Source organism: Drosophila mojavensis, unplaced genomic scaffold (assembly GCF_018153725.1).
Source record: "Drosophila mojavensis isolate 15081-1352.22 unplaced genomic scaffold, ASM1815372v1 contig_277, whole genome shotgun sequence".
NCBI lineage: Eukaryota > Metazoa > Arthropoda > Insecta > Diptera > Drosophilidae > Drosophila > Drosophila mojavensis.
This window is the reverse complement of record NW_025318822.1, coordinates 2,211,681-2,227,414: the sequence shown is the minus strand read 5'-3', so window position 1 is coordinate 2,227,414 and position 15,734 is coordinate 2,211,681. Positions and strand designations below refer to the sequence as shown.

Genomic DNA, 15,734 nt, shown 5'->3' with positions numbered 1-15,734 from the left:
AAACAAAAGTTTTCTCCGTTGCTCGACTGTAACAGTTGCTAGGAACAATAAACAAACTCAGGCCTCTTTTCGATGTTTCCCCAATACAGGCATTTCAGCTTTTCAAATCAACAAAAATTGTTGAACACGTCGGATCGAATACACACAATTATATTTTCCATAGATTACCTTATTGTTTTTCTGTTTTGATTTGAAATTGATCGAAGAGCACCAAAGTCAGCAAGATGGATGAAATGGAAATTGCAAATGTGGGCCATTTCCAGACCCTGGTCCGCTACAATAATCCGGTGCTGGTTGTCAAGCATCCGGACAAGAAGGGCGCTCCGCTGACGGAGATGGAAATGAAGCGCCCTCAAACAGCAGGCGCTCTTCTAGATACCAAGAAAGAGACAGAGGAGATATTGAACTCTATATTACCTCCACGCTGCTGGGAAGAGGATGGTCAATTGTGGCAGCAGTCTGTGTCCAGCACACCGGCCACTCGCCAGGATGTTATCAATTTACAGGAAATGCTGGATACTCGCCTACAGCAAACACAGGCCCGCGAGACGGGCATCTGCCCCGTTCGTCGCGAGCTCTACTCTCAGTGCTTTGGTGAACTATTATATGCTGAATTTACTTTCATACACACTATAATAAGTTTCCTAATACAGATGAGATTATACGACAGGTAACAATCAATTGCTCGGAGCGCGGATTACTCCTGTTGCGCATTCGTGACGAGATTGCAATGTCTATGGAAGCCTACGAAACTCTCTACTGTAGCTCTGTGGCGTTTGGCATGCGAAAAGCTCTGCAGGCACACGAAGAGAAGGAAATGCTGCGCGATCGTGTAAAGACATTGGAGTCAGATAAGGAAGCTCTGGAGGAAATCATTTCCGACATGAAAATGAAACAGGAGCAAGCGGAACGCCGTAATGCCGAATTGCGCGCCTCCGAGGAGAAGAAGTTCACTGAGGAGATCACATTCCTTAAGAAGACCAATGCACAGCTCAAGGCCCAGCTGGAGGGCATTACAGCACCGAAGAAGTAAAAGGGGTATATTATGTGTGTGCGGTCATTTTGCCGCATTTAATAAATTGTTAAAAATGATTGGAATTAAATGTTATGTGCATCCGCTAAGAAGTTTCCTGTTTCGATTCAACAGTTTCCTGCTCTGTAGTGGTAGCGTCAGCCTCTTGGCCTTGCGTTTCCTGCTGTTCCATTTCAGGCTCGTCTACGTTGATCTCGTTAACTATTGGCGTGGGCTTAAATGCTTCTTGCGTCTTTTTAGTATTATCCTTTGCTACCTTTTTCTGAGGCGGCTGTTCATTGGCTTCCGTTGCAATCGCTGATGCATCGTTATCAGAATCATCTGCATCGTCCTTTGGTAGCTGGCTACGCATGGCTTGCATCTCTTCCTCAGTGGGCAGCGTCTTCTTGAGCTCCTCCATTTTAGTCATGTAAAGCTCATAGACAAACTGCGCCATCTCAGACATGTTTTCTATGGTTTTACAAACATCGTCAGATGGCGTTTCGCTCGTAAGTCGCTTGGTTGGATATTCTTCGGCTGGCACCAGGCGCAACTTTAATGGTCGCTGCATGAGCTGGAATATACTTAGATTAGTTTCGGTGTCTAGCATTTCTCACTTGCTCCACTTACCAACTTGAAGGTCTGCTGTAATTCCAGGCAATTCTTGAATAACGATACGCGTCCAAAGATGTACAATCCGAGACGTGCTCGACTCATAGCTACAACCAAGCGACGCACATCTCGCAAATGGCCAACAGCCTTTGTACGCACCAATGAAATTAAGATGAAGTCATTCTGCTGGCCCTGGTACTTGTCCACGGTGGTGATCTTGTGCGGCCAACCAATAAGCGGATTGTTACCACATCGAGCATTGATAACATCGCGAATGAGATGCTTCTGTCCATTGTAGGTGGTCAGAATTGATATCTTCGCAGCTGGATAGCCAACCAAACGCATGTACATGTAAAGAGCAACGATGTACTCCGCCTCAGCAAGATTCTGATTGAGAAAGCTTGGTAATCAATTTTTCATGAATATTCAATAATATTTACACTTACCTGATAGAAATAAGGACTCGGTTCACTTTCGCCCACGCCCTTGAAATCTTCCACATTAACAAGCTGATAATCGTAGACTAAGCCAGTATTTGCGTGATTATATTCATCATGCTGGAAGATGTGATGCAGGTCTGACAGTTTCTTGTAGCGCCATCTATAAAGCGAGCAAATGCTGGAACGTGCACGTCCCTGACCATCTAAATCAACAGTTGGTACGCCCAGGCGAACCAAACGAGTGAACAGACTCTGTTCCATGTTCGAGTACTTCTGGAACGCCATGTTCTTAATGACGGGTGGCAGCTGGTGATGATCACCAATCATAATCCAGCGTTTCAGGCGATTGAGACCGTCCAGCGGATTCTGCAGCAGTAGCGGTATAAATGTTTCTATTTCCAAGATTTGCGCCGACTCCTCCATTAATATGTTGTCATAACGAAAACCTAGATTCACGAGCTCCTTACGTTTGAGCGCTGCATGTGTACAGGTCATGGCAATGATTTTGGCCTCCTTGACAAGCAAATATTTAGAGCGATCTAAACCTGTGCGCAACAGCTCAAAGGCGCGGAATTCCTCCAGTTCGGTGAATATGTCGGATATATATCGAAAGTTAGACTGAGCTATGCTCATAAGATTATCAAAGCTGTTTCCTTTAAAGAGTGGCTGTGGCGCATCGGCAAAGAACTTGGAAAACGGAAATTCAGCTTCAAACAGCGCACAAAGCTTAATCATATCCGTTTCCTTACTATAAGCTAGCATTTGACTTTGAAACTTCTCCCAACGTGCCATCACATTGTACAGATAAAAGTATCCTGCCGTCTCGCAGGTGTAGGCATTATCGCCGCTAACATTCAACGCCTCCTGCAATCGCTGAACCTGAGTAAGTAAATCCATACGCTTGGCCAGCACATAGTTAACACGTCCATAGCGACTGAAGTCCTTTTCGGTTTCTAGCGCCTCTTCACCATGACCCAGACGCAGCAAATGCCGCTCATCAATATCCAGAGCCATAATCTTCTCGAACAGCTGATTCAGAGCTTGATTTGAGTGTGTCACAATCAGCGTGCGTTGATTGGGTTGATTGTGGTAAATGTTTGAGATAATCTGAACGGCGACATCTGTTTTTCCTGTGCCAGGAGGGCCAACCACCAGGGTAAGACCCGGCTGCATGCCAGCGCGTATCGCCTCGATTTGTGTGGGCGTAAAGCGTATGCAATTCCTAGGGAGGCAAATTTAATAAGGTTTTGTTTCTATACATTTGGCATACACACTTACTGTTTGGGTTTGTCGCTAGGATAGGGACCTCTCGCCTCGAATTTATAAGGCTGTACAACAATTGATTTAGAAATGCGCGGCTGATCCGTTTCCATTTCCTCCGTATCACTGTCACGCTGCTCAGCCACATCTTCAAATGTGAGACGATAGGGCGGGGACCTGTTTTCCTCAGGCGCTTCGCATTTGAGTTCGTAATCGGGGAAACTGGCTTTTAGATGCTCGTAGTCAAGAAAGGTGTCATTGAACTCAAGAGTACGTTCCTGATTAGGCATGTTGCTGTAGTGAGCCGCTGCCGGATCGCCATAGCCTAGCAGTATGTCATGTAGCCAGGGAGGCACCACACACTCTGTATTCATAAGATGCCGAATGGTCTCCAGCACGGCTTTGAAATTGTTCTCCTTTGGCTTGCGACGCATCAAAATGTTGAAACTCTCATAGACGTCGTCGGCACCCTAAATAAATCAAGTAAGCATTACCGACCAACTGATGATATTCTAAGCTCACCTCTTGCAAGTCGTCCATGTCCATGCGATACTGATTGGAGTCCAGCCACACTCGATAGCTTCGCTGCTCACCCGGCAGCATGGGCCGCGGCTCTGGCCCGTCCTCAATGACACGCCCATTAGCATCCAGCATGCCTTCCACCTCGCAGCCCCGCACGCTAACCAAACCTACTTGAGGTATGAACGGTTCCCGGGGATTATACTTTGTGCCGTACGGCATCGTGGGCTTTACCGTGATAAGGAAGCAGACGTCGTGCTTCCGCAGATTCTCCCATTCCTCCTTAATCTCGCGGCGTACTGAGAGCGTTACCCCCACATCGGCACGCACTCGCGATGGCTTCTTCTCGCCCAGATGCGGCTTGGCCACCTCGACCACAGCGAAGCTGGTGATAGGCAGTGCCATGCGTGCCCAACCACCAAAGACAACATCACCGTCTTCCGACTGCCACGGCAACATCCGGCTGACAGCATCCTCAACATCTTGTCGAATCTCATAGGTGGACTCCAGACGAAATAGATTAAAATTGCGAAGCAGATAATCGTGGAGCGTGAGGAATTGTAGATTTAGCTTGGGCAGAGCCAGGCAAGTGTCGCCTGTATAATATTCGGATGGCACAAAATTTTCATCCCAAATGATCTGCTCTGTTGGATACAGCGGCATCTCGTTCAGCGCTTCCAGCTGCGAGCATCGTTTCTCATGTCGCATGATGAGCAGCTCACGCAGGAACTGTTCATCCAAGCGATGCCATTCGAATGGCTCCACGGCTTCCTCGGGCACAAGATTAAGAAAGGTGGCTATTTGCTTTAGCCCATCTGCATCCAATGCGCCAAAATGTTTCTCTAGCGATTCACGAGTGTCAACTGACGCCACATTGGATAATGCAAAGATGCGCAACGTAGAGAACTTGGCAAACACAGCGCGCTGTAGAGACGTAATCTTTTTATAATGAAGCTGGGTCATATCATGATCAGTCAACGAGTTGCCCGTCACATCGTTGATTTCGAAACGGGTGTAAAACTTGAGCATATCTAAGAGCTATATAGAATGTTTTGGACAGTGTTAGCAATTAGATCATTATAATATAATATCGATATTCGTAATAATTATTAATATTAACGATTATATACTAGCAATAAAACAGAAACATGATATTGTATATTACATATACAGTACCGAGCAAAAATGAGTGAATGTTACAGAACTTTGACTTTCATCACGCATAAAAATTAAACCATACCAGCAAATCAACAAATTTTTTTGTGTGTTTGTTTATTAGTGTATTCTTAACAAATACAAAAAAGTTGCAAGGCTAAATTAGCAAAATTCAAAAAATTAGAAATAAAAAACCGAAAAAATCCACATAAACTCAATTTTGCACGTTTAAAAAAAAACTACTAAAAACTAAAAAAAACTAAACATTTTTAATATTTAGTCTAAAACCCTTATTAGCAATAATTTTGTTGACTATTTTTGGCATGCTCTCAGCCAAACTTTGAATCATTTCTTTCGGAAATTGGCTCCACTCCGCTTCTACGCGCTCCCATAAGCTGTCAATGTTCGTTGGGGCTGCATCATACTGTCCCAGCCGTCTTTTCACTATTGAACACAGATTTTCAATAGGATTGAAGTCGGGATAGGATTTATATATAGACTCTATATGTATGGAGCGAAAATTAGCTTAAAATTCTGCTTTCCTATCCATTCCTAAATAATCTTTACAGTATGTTTTGGATCGCCATCTTGTTAAAACCCTTTTCTCTGTGGGGACACGCACATTTATCAGTGAATTTGGGAAGATGGGTTTGAAGAATATTCATATAATCCTTCCTCTATGTAGAGGATCAACGTTCTACCAAGAGAAGCATCCCCAAACCATAATGCTGCCGCAGCCATGTTTGACGATTTCCTTTACATGATGTCGTTGAATGCGTTCCCCAGGTCTGCACCAGCAATATTGCTTTCCAATTGATTGGAAACGGTTAAATTTTAATTCATCTGACCAAACAACTCGTTTCCAATCATAAATGCTCCAGTTTTTGTGATCCCTTGCAAATTTCAAACGCGCCTTCATATTCTTTTCGGACAATGCAGGTTTGTTTTTTAACGAATGATACATATCCGAAGCCACGAATTTCTCTTCTAGCAGTCCATTTGCTAACATTTTTATTAATTACTAGAGAAACACCCTTTGGTGCTAGCAGCTTGTTTTTCTTAATTTTCGACATCATTAGGCGAGCATCAGAGCCCGAGAACAGTTTTTTGCAACCTTTGACTTGAGTTTTCGGAGTCAAATTTTGGCTGATTCAAAGCTTTTCGGCAATAATAAGCGAAGGAAATCCCTTCCCGGTCAGGCACACACCACTATTTTCAATGTCGACTGAAATTTTCCACATTTTAAAATTATATTTCACCAATTATTTTAAATTTGTTGCGAAAAGAAAATGTGCTTCAAATCGCTTTACAAATAAGAATATTAAAAGGACTAAGATAACGGTAAATCTACATGCTCAATCTACGACTAAGAAGAATACCCCAGGAGCAAAGTTATGGGGAAATCTGGATGATTTCGGCTGAGAAGAGAAGTAGAAGAGCCAAAGTATTGGCAATTATGAAACGTGCAAAATTGAGTTTATGTGGATTTTTTTGGTTTTTTATTTTTCATTAATTGAGTTTAGCTGATTTAGCGTTGCAACTTTTTCTATTTGTTAAGAACAAACTAATAAACAAGTATAAAAAACAAAATCTTAATTTGCTTGTATGGTTTAATTTTTATGCGTGATGAAAGTCAAAGTTGTGAAACATTCACTCATTTTTGCTCGGTACTGTACATGCATCTGATGCAGTCATCATTATTAGGACGCCTCTAACTGAACCGCTCCTGTGTTGCTTTGCGTGCATTGAATGGAACGTATTTTTTATTACCACTACCTGTGCTCAGAACTCTACAAACACATATATAGAGTCGCACACAAGCATCTAGAAAGAACTCTCTTCGAGTCGCTAGCACAGGTAACATGACGCTATAGAGAGAGAGAGAGAGAGAGAGAGAGAGAGAGACCTGGAGGCGGTCTGTAATAGCCGCTTAATTCCACTACGTCATCATTTTGGACAATACACTAAGAGCTGTGCGAGTCGTAAAGTCTACAAAATGTCAACCTTAACTTGGCATTGGGAGAGTGTAGAACGCTAATTATACGAACAAGTTAACAAAAAGCAGTTTGTCCAGTTGACGGAAGTCCTTATTAGGCTAGCAGAGAAACAAGATATGTGAATGATATTTAATATATTTATATATTAGAAGGACAAAAATTCCCACACTAATGACATGAAATCTCTTCTCTTCACAGAGATTTTTGTGAAAACTGAAAATATATGGGTGTAGATTGTATGTTTGTGGTAGGTGTGATATGAGAAGGGATTCTTTTAGGGAGACGCGCGTACAAACATATTGGGGTTCCGCTTCTGCCTCTACTCCCAAGTGATGACTAGTGGGACGCAATGAAAGACAAGGCACGAGTTTTCAATGGCAACGAGGGGTTGTTGCAGTTGCAGTTGCAGATGCATTGTGATGGGATGCACAAAGACGCCAGCCATATACGAACTCTGTGGATGGAGTGCCTTGGCGTCTTATCACATCATCACACGGACAGGCAAACAAACAACAAACATGCACACACCTACACACACGCAGTCAAACACACATTTGGAATTGCCGGTTCTTTGAGTCGCCTCTTTTGCTCCAATTGATAATTTCCGTTGTTCAATTTACACAAAGCAAACGAAAAACGCTTGAGTTTGTGTATGTAGAGAGGGAGAGAACGAGATTAACTCAAAGCCCTGCTTCAACGATTTGTCGTGCTTGGTGGTTGCTGTTGTGGAATGTGGTGAGCAGAAGAGACGACTCAGAGGGGAAGCAAACTCTACACTCAGCGAGTGCCAACTGCTGCTGCTCTCTCAGTCTGCTTGAGCTAGTCACTAGAAGTTAAGAGCGCGAGCCGACGCGCTCCACAGGCAAACCAAGAGAGAGAGAGAGAGAGGGAGAGCCGCACTAGAGTCATATTCACATTCTCAGCCGCAGTCTCAGTCAGTTGTCGTTCGCAGCGGTTGGCTGTCTTTGGGAATTTGTGCGCTTGCTGTGTAAAGGGCAAACAAAAGTTGTTTATCAAATAAGCAATAGTATCTCGTGTATATTCGGCAGACTATGTGAAACGATCAGATTCGCTTGACTTTAGCTTTAGTTGCATATTCACCCGGAAACCCTAAACGTGTGTTTGTTTGCATTTGTGTTGAACTCTACAAAGAAATAAAAGTGAGGAAAAGAAACTCTCGCTCGTCGTCTGCTGTGGCTTGAGTTTTTGGCATGCAAGTCATGATCTTGGCTCGAAACCGGCATCAGCCACAGCTTTGATGACGCATTCGATTACAACTCTGAGTACGAATACGTGTATCTGTGTCAGTGTCTGTGTCCGTAGGTGTATCTGAGTTAGCTGTGTGTATTTGAGTATGATGCTCGTATTTACGCTTGGCGCGCAAATTCTGCCCTACCTGGCGAAGTGCAGCTGCCTTCTGCTGGCCCTTCTCTCCGCCCTACTAGCCGTTGCCGTCTCCGCTCATGTGGGCAATAACAGCTCAATACAGGCGGCAGTGCCAGTCGCCCACGATCCCAATCTGGTGCTGGTGAACAAATGCTGTGAGAAGTTCGAGATCCACGTGAACAATACGTGTCAGCAGGTCAACCAGACGGGTAAGTTGCCAAAGCCTCAACAGATATCTGGGATAGCTGGGAATACTCCATAACATTCGACCGTTGTCAAGGGCGACGCCAATCACAATTAGTTCAACTCCGCTGTCGGCTTGGTCATTCAACTCTATTGGATTTTGGCTCTTGGCATGCAACATATGGCCAAACATAAATGCCACATTAGCTGGCAATCAATAGGGCAACCGAATGGGCGCAGCTAGCCAAAAGTCTTTTTTATTCTTTCATAAACAGAGCTAACATGATTTATGATTTACTGGGCGCATTTCCATTCGAGCAAAGCATTTAAGAAGTTCGCTATTATTTGTATAACTTACTCAACAGTTCACGCCTAATTTTGATTTGTTGGATATTTATTTATTTATCTATTAGTATCATTCATACTAGACAGCCTCCGAGCTAGCTTTAAGTCGGAGTGCACCAAATTCTCACATATCAATTAAGACTACTCAAAGAAATACGAAGACCTCTATTAACATTCGACTCGACTGCTATATCATGCAACATGATCAACTACATAAATGAAAGCTAAAGCAATTAACGCAACTTGCAGAAAATATTGGAAACTGAAATATTGTCTGGCGTCAATTGATGCTGTTAATGCAGCTATATATATATGTGTCTATGCATGTGTGTGTGTGCGTGTGTATGTCCAAGAGAATCTGGATTTGTGCTGCCTCTGAGCACGTAAATATTTATAGACATGGAGTGCTTTATGATTAGCTTTGTTCGCCTGTGCTTGCCCCGTTGCTCTATTGATGCGCTCCGTTCTCCTTCTCCTTCTTCTTCTTCTTCTTCTTCTTATTCAATTAATGCGATCCGGCACTAATGCCTTATGCGTATATCTGTATTTGCCTTTAATAGACTATTTCGAGCCGATGTTCACCAGCTACAGTGGCGATCAGAACAGACCAGTGGCCCATTTTAAGTTCGTTATAGGCCTGCCCAACTGTGGCAACAAACAGATGTGGCCTGTTCTGGACTATGTGGGGGTAAGCACATCTAACTGCAGTGACAATTGGAACTGCTCTAACTTATGATTTTCCCTTGCAGAGCTACGACAAGTTGGTCCTCTTGGATGATGGCAAACTGCGGCACTATACGAATACAGAGGACGAGGCTGACGAGCAGCGCGGCGTGCAGACGGACTATGATGAGGATTTGGCTGAGGCGCAAAAGCCACGTTTCTACGACTATGAGCAGGGTCAATACTGCCTCGATAAGGTTTGTATTTTAAATATACGACAACAACAACAACAATAATTTGTATATTTCAGGCCATTTCGCCAGAGCATAAACACAGCCTTTTTGCGCACATCTGTTTGGCCAGGAAGGAGAATAATTGGAATGATTCGAACTTCTTGCTGCGTAAAATACTCAATCCCCTATTCCACGGCATATCGCTGATTATCTTGCTGATCATCGCCATTATCTATTTCATACTGCCCACACTAAGGTGAGATCAGTTGTTGAATATGGAGTACTATATGTATAATGTTATTCATTGACACATTTGTTTCGTTTAGCAGAGATCTGGTTGGGAATATAGTGACTACGATAGCCATGTGCCTGATGGTAAGTCAGGCGGCAGACCTGGTCTGTATCTTCACAGATTTCACAAATCACGTCAGCTTCATTGTGGCTGATATAATACTCTGCTTCAGCCTTCTGGCCGCATTCTTCTGGCTGAACAGCTTCGGCTACTACATATGGAAAACATTTCGGTCGAGGAATGTATTTCTGCGTGTCACCGATGGACGTAAGTATTGCTACTACTCGTTCTATGCCTGGGGCTGCACGGCCACCATGGCTGTGCTCGCTGTATTTGCACACTTCTTCCTGGACGCGGACTCGTACAAAAAGGAGAACATGCGAGGCGAGCAGCAGACGATTGGCTGGCTCGGCATTTGCATATTCTTTGCACCCATTGCATGCACGATTATAGTGAACATATTCTTCTATGTAACCACGCGGAAACTGATCAATCGGCGCACCGTCTACGGACGAATTGCACACAAGCTGAAGGCCAAGTGAGTTGAATGTCGTCTATCCTCCATATCGATATTGAATAAATTTAATTGTCTTGCAGCTTTATCATGTTCTCACTAATGCTGCTAGTGATGTCGTTTTCCTGGCTGTTTCTGACCATGTCATGGCTTGCCTTGGACGGTCTGCTCTATGCACATATCATAGTGAATGCGTTCCAGGCGCCGCTGCTGCTCTACATATGCGTGCTGAGGCAGCGTCATGTGACTTATCTGCTGAAGAAGTCCTGCTGCTACAATGAGCCGCCCTCAGCGAACGATTGGGGTGACGAAATGCACTACATGAACGGCAACGAATATTGAGTGCCCTCCACCCCTGCTCCAAAGCCAAGTTATAGTTGAGTCTGGGCCTTAGTTTTTCATCAACTAATTGTAAGATCTACTCGTAGCTATGCTAAGTGTTTTTGTAGTTTAACAATGTTAAACATTGGGAATTGTACTTAAAGCTAATTTATAGAAGATATAATTAAAAAAAAGTCTGATACATACCTGACCAAATAGTTTGCCCTCTTCCCGCTGCACCAATGGACTCATGACTGCGCGCACAATCAGGTGGCAATCATCCAGCACGGTATTGAAGAAGCGACGCGTGGGCAACAGAGCCTCCAAGTCAATGATAAATTCCAAGAAGCGCTCGCAGTAATGAACCACGTTACTATTGAGATCACCTTCCAATGGAATGCGCTCCAGTATGCGCAAAAAGTCTATGATTAGATTCTGCATAAAGTGACGTTCCCACATGACATCGGGCTTTACATTCTCCTTTTCCTTTTTCTGCAAGCGCTTCCAGTATTTGCGCCATTCGGGCACCTCCCGCAGCTCTTGTTCGCGACGACCTACAAATTTTACACATTAATTTAAATAAATATATACATGCAGACGATTTATTCTACATACGCGGCTGTAGGCAGTGCCACATAGAGAGGGAGACGAGGCGTTTTGCCTGCTCGCGACAAAGCTCGATTTCCATGCTATTGAAACAGTGATTTAGAAACATGAGCAATGCTGTCCGCTCGCGCATTGTGCTCTTATTTTGCTTTGTCGCTTGGTCGGGTAAGCAGCTCTCCAGCACGTGACGAAAGAATCCCGGGAATTCCTCCGGCAACTGCTCAAACACATTCCAAACCTCGACGCGCTCCCGAAACTTTTCGTTTGACATAATCACGATAGACATTAAGTGTGCGTGTGTAGCCGACTTGCGCTTGTAGTTGGGCCACAAATACTGCTCCAGGTACTGGCTAAATTCTAGCATATTAATGCGACGTGCGCTGCCCTTTCCACTAGAAATCTCGTCCGCATATATGCGCTCTATGATGTCAGCATTATATGGCAAATGTTTGTCCTTAGTCTCAGGCGACCAGTACTGTGATGCCAGCTAAAACAGCATCAATGCAACACATATAATGTGTAAACGTTTAGGTCTTGCGGAGCACCCACCTGCCAAATAACATCAGAGCTGAACTGATCCAGGGTAAGTGTACCAATCTTTTCCTTAGACTTCTTGTCGGCTTCCTTGGTCGCTTGCGCGTTTGTTTGACTGCGGCGTTTCATTTTGATGTTTGAAAATTATACAAAACTACAAATAAAAAGTTTTGCGAAATGTCAAAACAAATGCCGGCCGCGAACAATATGACCGTACGAAGCAACCGATAAAATATCACAAAAGAAAATAAATATTTTGTTGCAGCCCTGCCTGAATAAAATTGACCAAGCTTACTAAGCTCATAAGCATTAACAGTAATGCTTAAAGTAAAGAGGCACATAAATATATATTGCAATTTCTTCTAATTCTTATGTTAAACGATTTTATTTTATGTGTCACCTTCACCTTTCCATCATTCAATTACACTATCGATAACAGACACAGACACAAATGGCAACGCTATTCTGCTTGCTAAAATTGTTTGATACAAAAATAGTTTGAGAGTCATAGTTCAAACGCCGACAGCATGTCTCAGCCGATGCCTCCAGAAAATATAAATGCAAGTAGAATTTGCTATTTAACGGTGGTTGATTAATTAAAATTACGAGTAAATTTGCAGAGCCACATACTGGCTGTGCTCAGCCTTCCGCTGCTTGACAAACTGGCACAACTGGAGTTATTATTCGACCGCTGCACCATTCGTCAAATTCAGGACATTTACCCGCTCATTGTCCACTCGATATTTGGAGTTAATAGCAATCCGCTGGGATGGGGATTACGGACGACAACACTGGAAAATGCGGTGCATTCTTACAACAGGCTGCATCAATTCTTTGCTGTGAACGGCATTTGGATGCACATCTGCCATCGACTGCTAAACGAGACTACAAAATTCGAAATAGATATTAATTTATTGCCGGTTGGTAATTAATTAAATCGAATATTGAACATTGAATATTGTAGTAAACATAACTTATATTCTCTATTCACAGCGTAAATTCATAAGCATGCTGCAAGGGGGTCCAATGTTCTACTCCGATCTCATCAACATCGACCCTATAAAGCATCAGTTGACCACGCTCTCCCTCAACGCCTTCGACTTCTATATGCTTCACTTTGTGCTGCACGCGCTGCAGCCTCTGCACACCATCAATCCCATTGCTATGCAGATACACAGCGAGAGGACGAAGACAGTCTATCAGCTGCTGGTTGCCGAGTATTTGGATAACTTCTTGCCCCAGTATCCAAATGCCAACATTGAACCATCAAACTATGCTAACAGTGTCAAGGCGCCGCAACAGCTGCCCGCTCCGTCGCTGCAGCCGCAGCGGCAGCTGCGTTATCTTAAGCTGCCCAGCTCTTATCGCAACGAAAATGGAGAGGCTGAAAGTGTAGGGGTGGCAAACACGTCGTCGCAGTCTTCGGCGGATGGCCATGCGACTGCCAGCCGGATCTATACCTGGCGCTCCGAGTCTGTGGTGCATTTCTTCGTTGATATTTGGTTGCGTTATGACGTCGAATCGGAGCACCATCTGCCCAGCAGCGAGTTTGTGCGAGGCGTTCGTACGCTTGTCAAGCAGATACATTTCTTTGCCAATGGTTCTCGTATGGATCACAGTCCGCTCTGTCAGCTGAGAAAACTCTCCCTAAACATGGTTAAGGGGCGCATCTATGCCTTCCTCTGCAGTCTGATCGATCGCTGGCCGCTGGACAGCTCGTTGAGTGTCGTTTTGGAGCTCTGGCTGAGCTACATTCAACCGTGGCGCTACACTATGGGCGCTACCAATCGAACGTGAGTGGTAGCATTTGAGAAGTCTCAATTGCCTTCATATTCATATTCATATTTATATTCTCTTTTCTTCTCTTGCAGCATGGGAATAAATTATGAGCCACCTATTACATCTGTCTACGACGGCTTCATAATAGACAATCTGATTGTTTATACACATATCTTTATGCAGCTGTTGCCTCGATTTGAGCGACTGGATTACTCGGTATATCGTAATGCTTACATGCTGCATCGCCTGGCCAAAACGTTCGCACAGCAGGATTTGGTTGAACGATTACAGCGCTTCGAGCGACTGCACTCGGGCAATTCTTATGGCTTTGACTCGCCTCAGCGACAGGTCAATATGTTGAAGTAGGTTTGATTTGCAAATCGTGTCTGCTGCAACTGCAATCAGGTTTCATTCATTTAAATTTCAGCAAATCACACAACAGTTCCTACAATGCACAATGGAATCCCTTGGTCAGCTCCAATATACCATTGCTTTTTAGTGAGCATATGCATTCGAGAATTCAAAGCTTTCTGTTTGGCATAAGCATGGCACGAAATTCTGTGCTGACGAATATAATTAGTACGCTGCGTAAGGAGATTATGGACCGACAACGTTCAGAGGGCTATATTAAAAATCTATTGAAGAAGATTCTTGGCGAGACAACGCAGGATGAAATAATGCTACGTGATCTGAGTCGCATACCCGAGGTGCTCCGTCAGTGTATAGATGCATTCTGTCGCACCTTCAATGTAAGTCCCTCTTGTCCCAGTTGTCTGTGTTTCTTAAAGTAAAACTACATATTTCATCAGGTGGATCCGAGCACATTGTCTATGCACGAAACCCTACCAGCGGAGCCGAGTCCGCCGGCTTCCCCTTCTTTGCAAGATTTTAGCTTTTTCGACTCGAATGACGTGCTGGATGCATCAATGTTGACTCCCCATCAAATGTCACTGAATACCTCCAACATGCAGCCCACAGTCGATCCTGCGCTGCTGCCAATTAAGTCAAACGAGATTAAACCGCTGGTGAGACTGCTGCACCGTATATCGGAGGCTATCAACAACAAAGTAAGTGCCCAGCACCCTGTTTTTTGTGGGATCCAATTGATGCTAATTTGCGTAAAATTCCTGTTAGTATGGCAGCCGAATAGCAGCTTTTTACGAGCGAGACGACTTTTATGGAAAGCTCTCACGCCAATTGCTGTACGCGCCCATGACAGAAAAGTGGTTTGAAAAAAGCAATGGCAACGTGGATATTTACGAGAAGCAGCTACCACCGCGCGTTAGTCTACGACCGCTCGGCTCCATACCCTCGATATGTCTGATGATATTTGCATTGTGTTTTGGCCACTTGTGGTGCGGTGAGGCAATAATTGGCCTACTGCTTCTCTGTACAGTGCTCCTTATATACTGCATGATATTGGCATTGTTGTCATAAGTGATTTATATATGTATTCTGATTATAAAATTTATATATTTTTAAAACCTGAACGAGCTTTTTGTGTAATCTGCAAATGTAATTTAAATTTGGCCAATACTTTGACTTTGAAGGCAGTGAACTATACAAATGATTAACATTTTGAACGTTTCCCACAGTGAAAAGCTTATGAATAAACTATCTCATCATTACCGATTGCTCGACGGCTTTTTAAATGTTCATAGTATTCACTATGTCTTATCGCTTTTAATAAATAAAGATTAATCTTGTATTTTTGCTATGTCAAGCACGCATCGTCACTATTCCATTAGCAGTGAAAAGCTGCCACACAATTATTATAAATAATTGAATTAGTTGATGAACAATGGCATTCTCAAATATTGAATACAGCAATCTTTTTATTTTGTATGGTGCGTATTGCATGATGCAAATTTGATTTTGTTTAT

General features: G+C 43.6%; 4 protein-coding genes across 5 annotated transcripts; 3 read left to right on the top strand and 1 right to left on the bottom strand.

Annotated features, from left to right (window-relative positions):
• The first annotated feature begins 30 nt into the window (after window positions 1-30).
• On the top strand, window positions 31-1,125 carry LOC6574124 (putative inner dynein arm light chain, axonemal). Its single transcript, XM_002000146.4, has 2 exons — window positions 31-594; window positions 654-1,125. Exons 1-2 carry the CDS (start codon window positions 225-227, stop codon window positions 1,031-1,033), a joined length of 750 nt encoding a protein of 249 aa, XP_002000182.1. The 5' UTR covers window positions 31-224; the 3' UTR covers window positions 1,034-1,125.
• Window positions 1,044-12,312, bottom strand: LOC6574122 (RNA helicase aquarius). The gene is made up of 8 exons (XM_002000144.4): window positions 12,088-12,312; window positions 11,548-12,025; window positions 11,140-11,486; window positions 3,847-4,881; window positions 3,343-3,794; window positions 2,071-3,286; window positions 1,643-2,011; window positions 1,044-1,586 (listed from the first exon to the last, which is right to left on the bottom strand). The coding sequence occupies exons 1-8, from the start codon at window positions 12,199-12,201 to the stop codon at window positions 1,119-1,121; spliced, it is 4,479 nt and encodes a 1,492-aa protein (XP_002000180.3). The 5' UTR covers window positions 12,202-12,312; the 3' UTR covers window positions 1,044-1,118.
• Window positions 7,798-11,138, top strand: LOC6574123 (probable G-protein coupled receptor Mth-like 5). Of its 2 annotated transcripts, none has more exons than XM_032733825.2 (6): window positions 7,798-8,590; window positions 9,470-9,597; window positions 9,659-9,829; window positions 9,883-10,061; window positions 10,132-10,635; window positions 10,695-11,138. In XM_032733825.2, exons 1-6 carry the CDS (start codon window positions 8,350-8,352, stop codon window positions 10,951-10,953), a joined length of 1,482 nt encoding a protein of 493 aa, XP_032589716.1. In that variant the 5' UTR covers window positions 7,798-8,349; the 3' UTR covers window positions 10,954-11,138. The 2 variants fall into 2 exon arrangements, with proteins under 2 accessions (XP_032589716.1, XP_002000181.2); XM_002000145.4 differs by having other exon boundaries at window positions 7,800-8,590; window positions 10,135-10,635.
• Window positions 12,313-12,530: 218 nt separating the features above from the next.
• On the top strand, window positions 12,531-15,486 carry LOC6574121 (sphingomyelin phosphodiesterase 4). Its single transcript, XM_002000143.4, has 7 exons — window positions 12,531-12,632; window positions 12,693-12,992; window positions 13,066-13,865; window positions 13,944-14,213; window positions 14,279-14,600; window positions 14,661-14,918; window positions 14,986-15,486. Exons 1-7 carry the CDS (start codon window positions 12,600-12,602, stop codon window positions 15,286-15,288), a joined length of 2,286 nt encoding a protein of 761 aa, XP_002000179.2. The 5' UTR covers window positions 12,531-12,599; the 3' UTR covers window positions 15,289-15,486.
• The last annotated feature ends 248 nt before the right edge of the window (window positions 15,487-15,734 follow it).

Coding starts and splice junctions, on each gene's coding strand:
- LOC6574122 (XM_002000144.4), bottom strand. CDS start 12,201: ATGAAACGCCGCAGTCAAACAAACGCGCAAGCGACCAAGGAAGCCGAC. Junction 11,487..11,547: donor GTGGCACTGCCTACAGCCGC/GTATGTAGAATA, acceptor TAAAATTTGTAG/GTCGTCGCGAACAAGAGCTG. Junction 1,587..1,642: donor TACAGCAGACCTTCAAGTTG/GTAAGTGGAGCA, acceptor AGTATATTCCAG/CTCATGCAGCGACCATTAAA.
- LOC6574124 (XM_002000146.4), top strand. CDS start 225: ATGGATGAAATGGAAATTGCAAATGTGGGCCATTTCCAGACCCTGGTC. Junction 595..653: donor GCTCTACTCTCAGTGCTTTG/GTGAACTATTAT, acceptor TTCCTAATACAG/ATGAGATTATACGACAGGTA.
- LOC6574121 (XM_002000143.4), top strand. CDS start 12,600: ATGTCTCAGCCGATGCCTCCAGAAAATATAAAT. Junction 14,214..14,278: donor CGACAGGTCAATATGTTGAA/GTAGGTTTGATT, acceptor TTTAAATTTCAG/CAAATCACACAACAGTTCCT. Junction 14,601..14,660: donor CATTCTGTCGCACCTTCAAT/GTAAGTCCCTCT, acceptor ATATTTCATCAG/GTGGATCCGAGCACATTGTC.
- LOC6574123 (XM_032733825.2), top strand. CDS start 8,350: ATGATGCTCGTATTTACGCTTGGCGCGCAAATTCTGCCCTACCTGGCG. Junction 8,591..9,469: donor TCAGCAGGTCAACCAGACGG/GTAAGTTGCCAA, acceptor TGCCTTTAATAG/ACTATTTCGAGCCGATGTTC. Junction 10,636..10,694: donor GCACACAAGCTGAAGGCCAA/GTGAGTTGAATG, acceptor ATTGTCTTGCAG/CTTTATCATGTTCTCACTAA.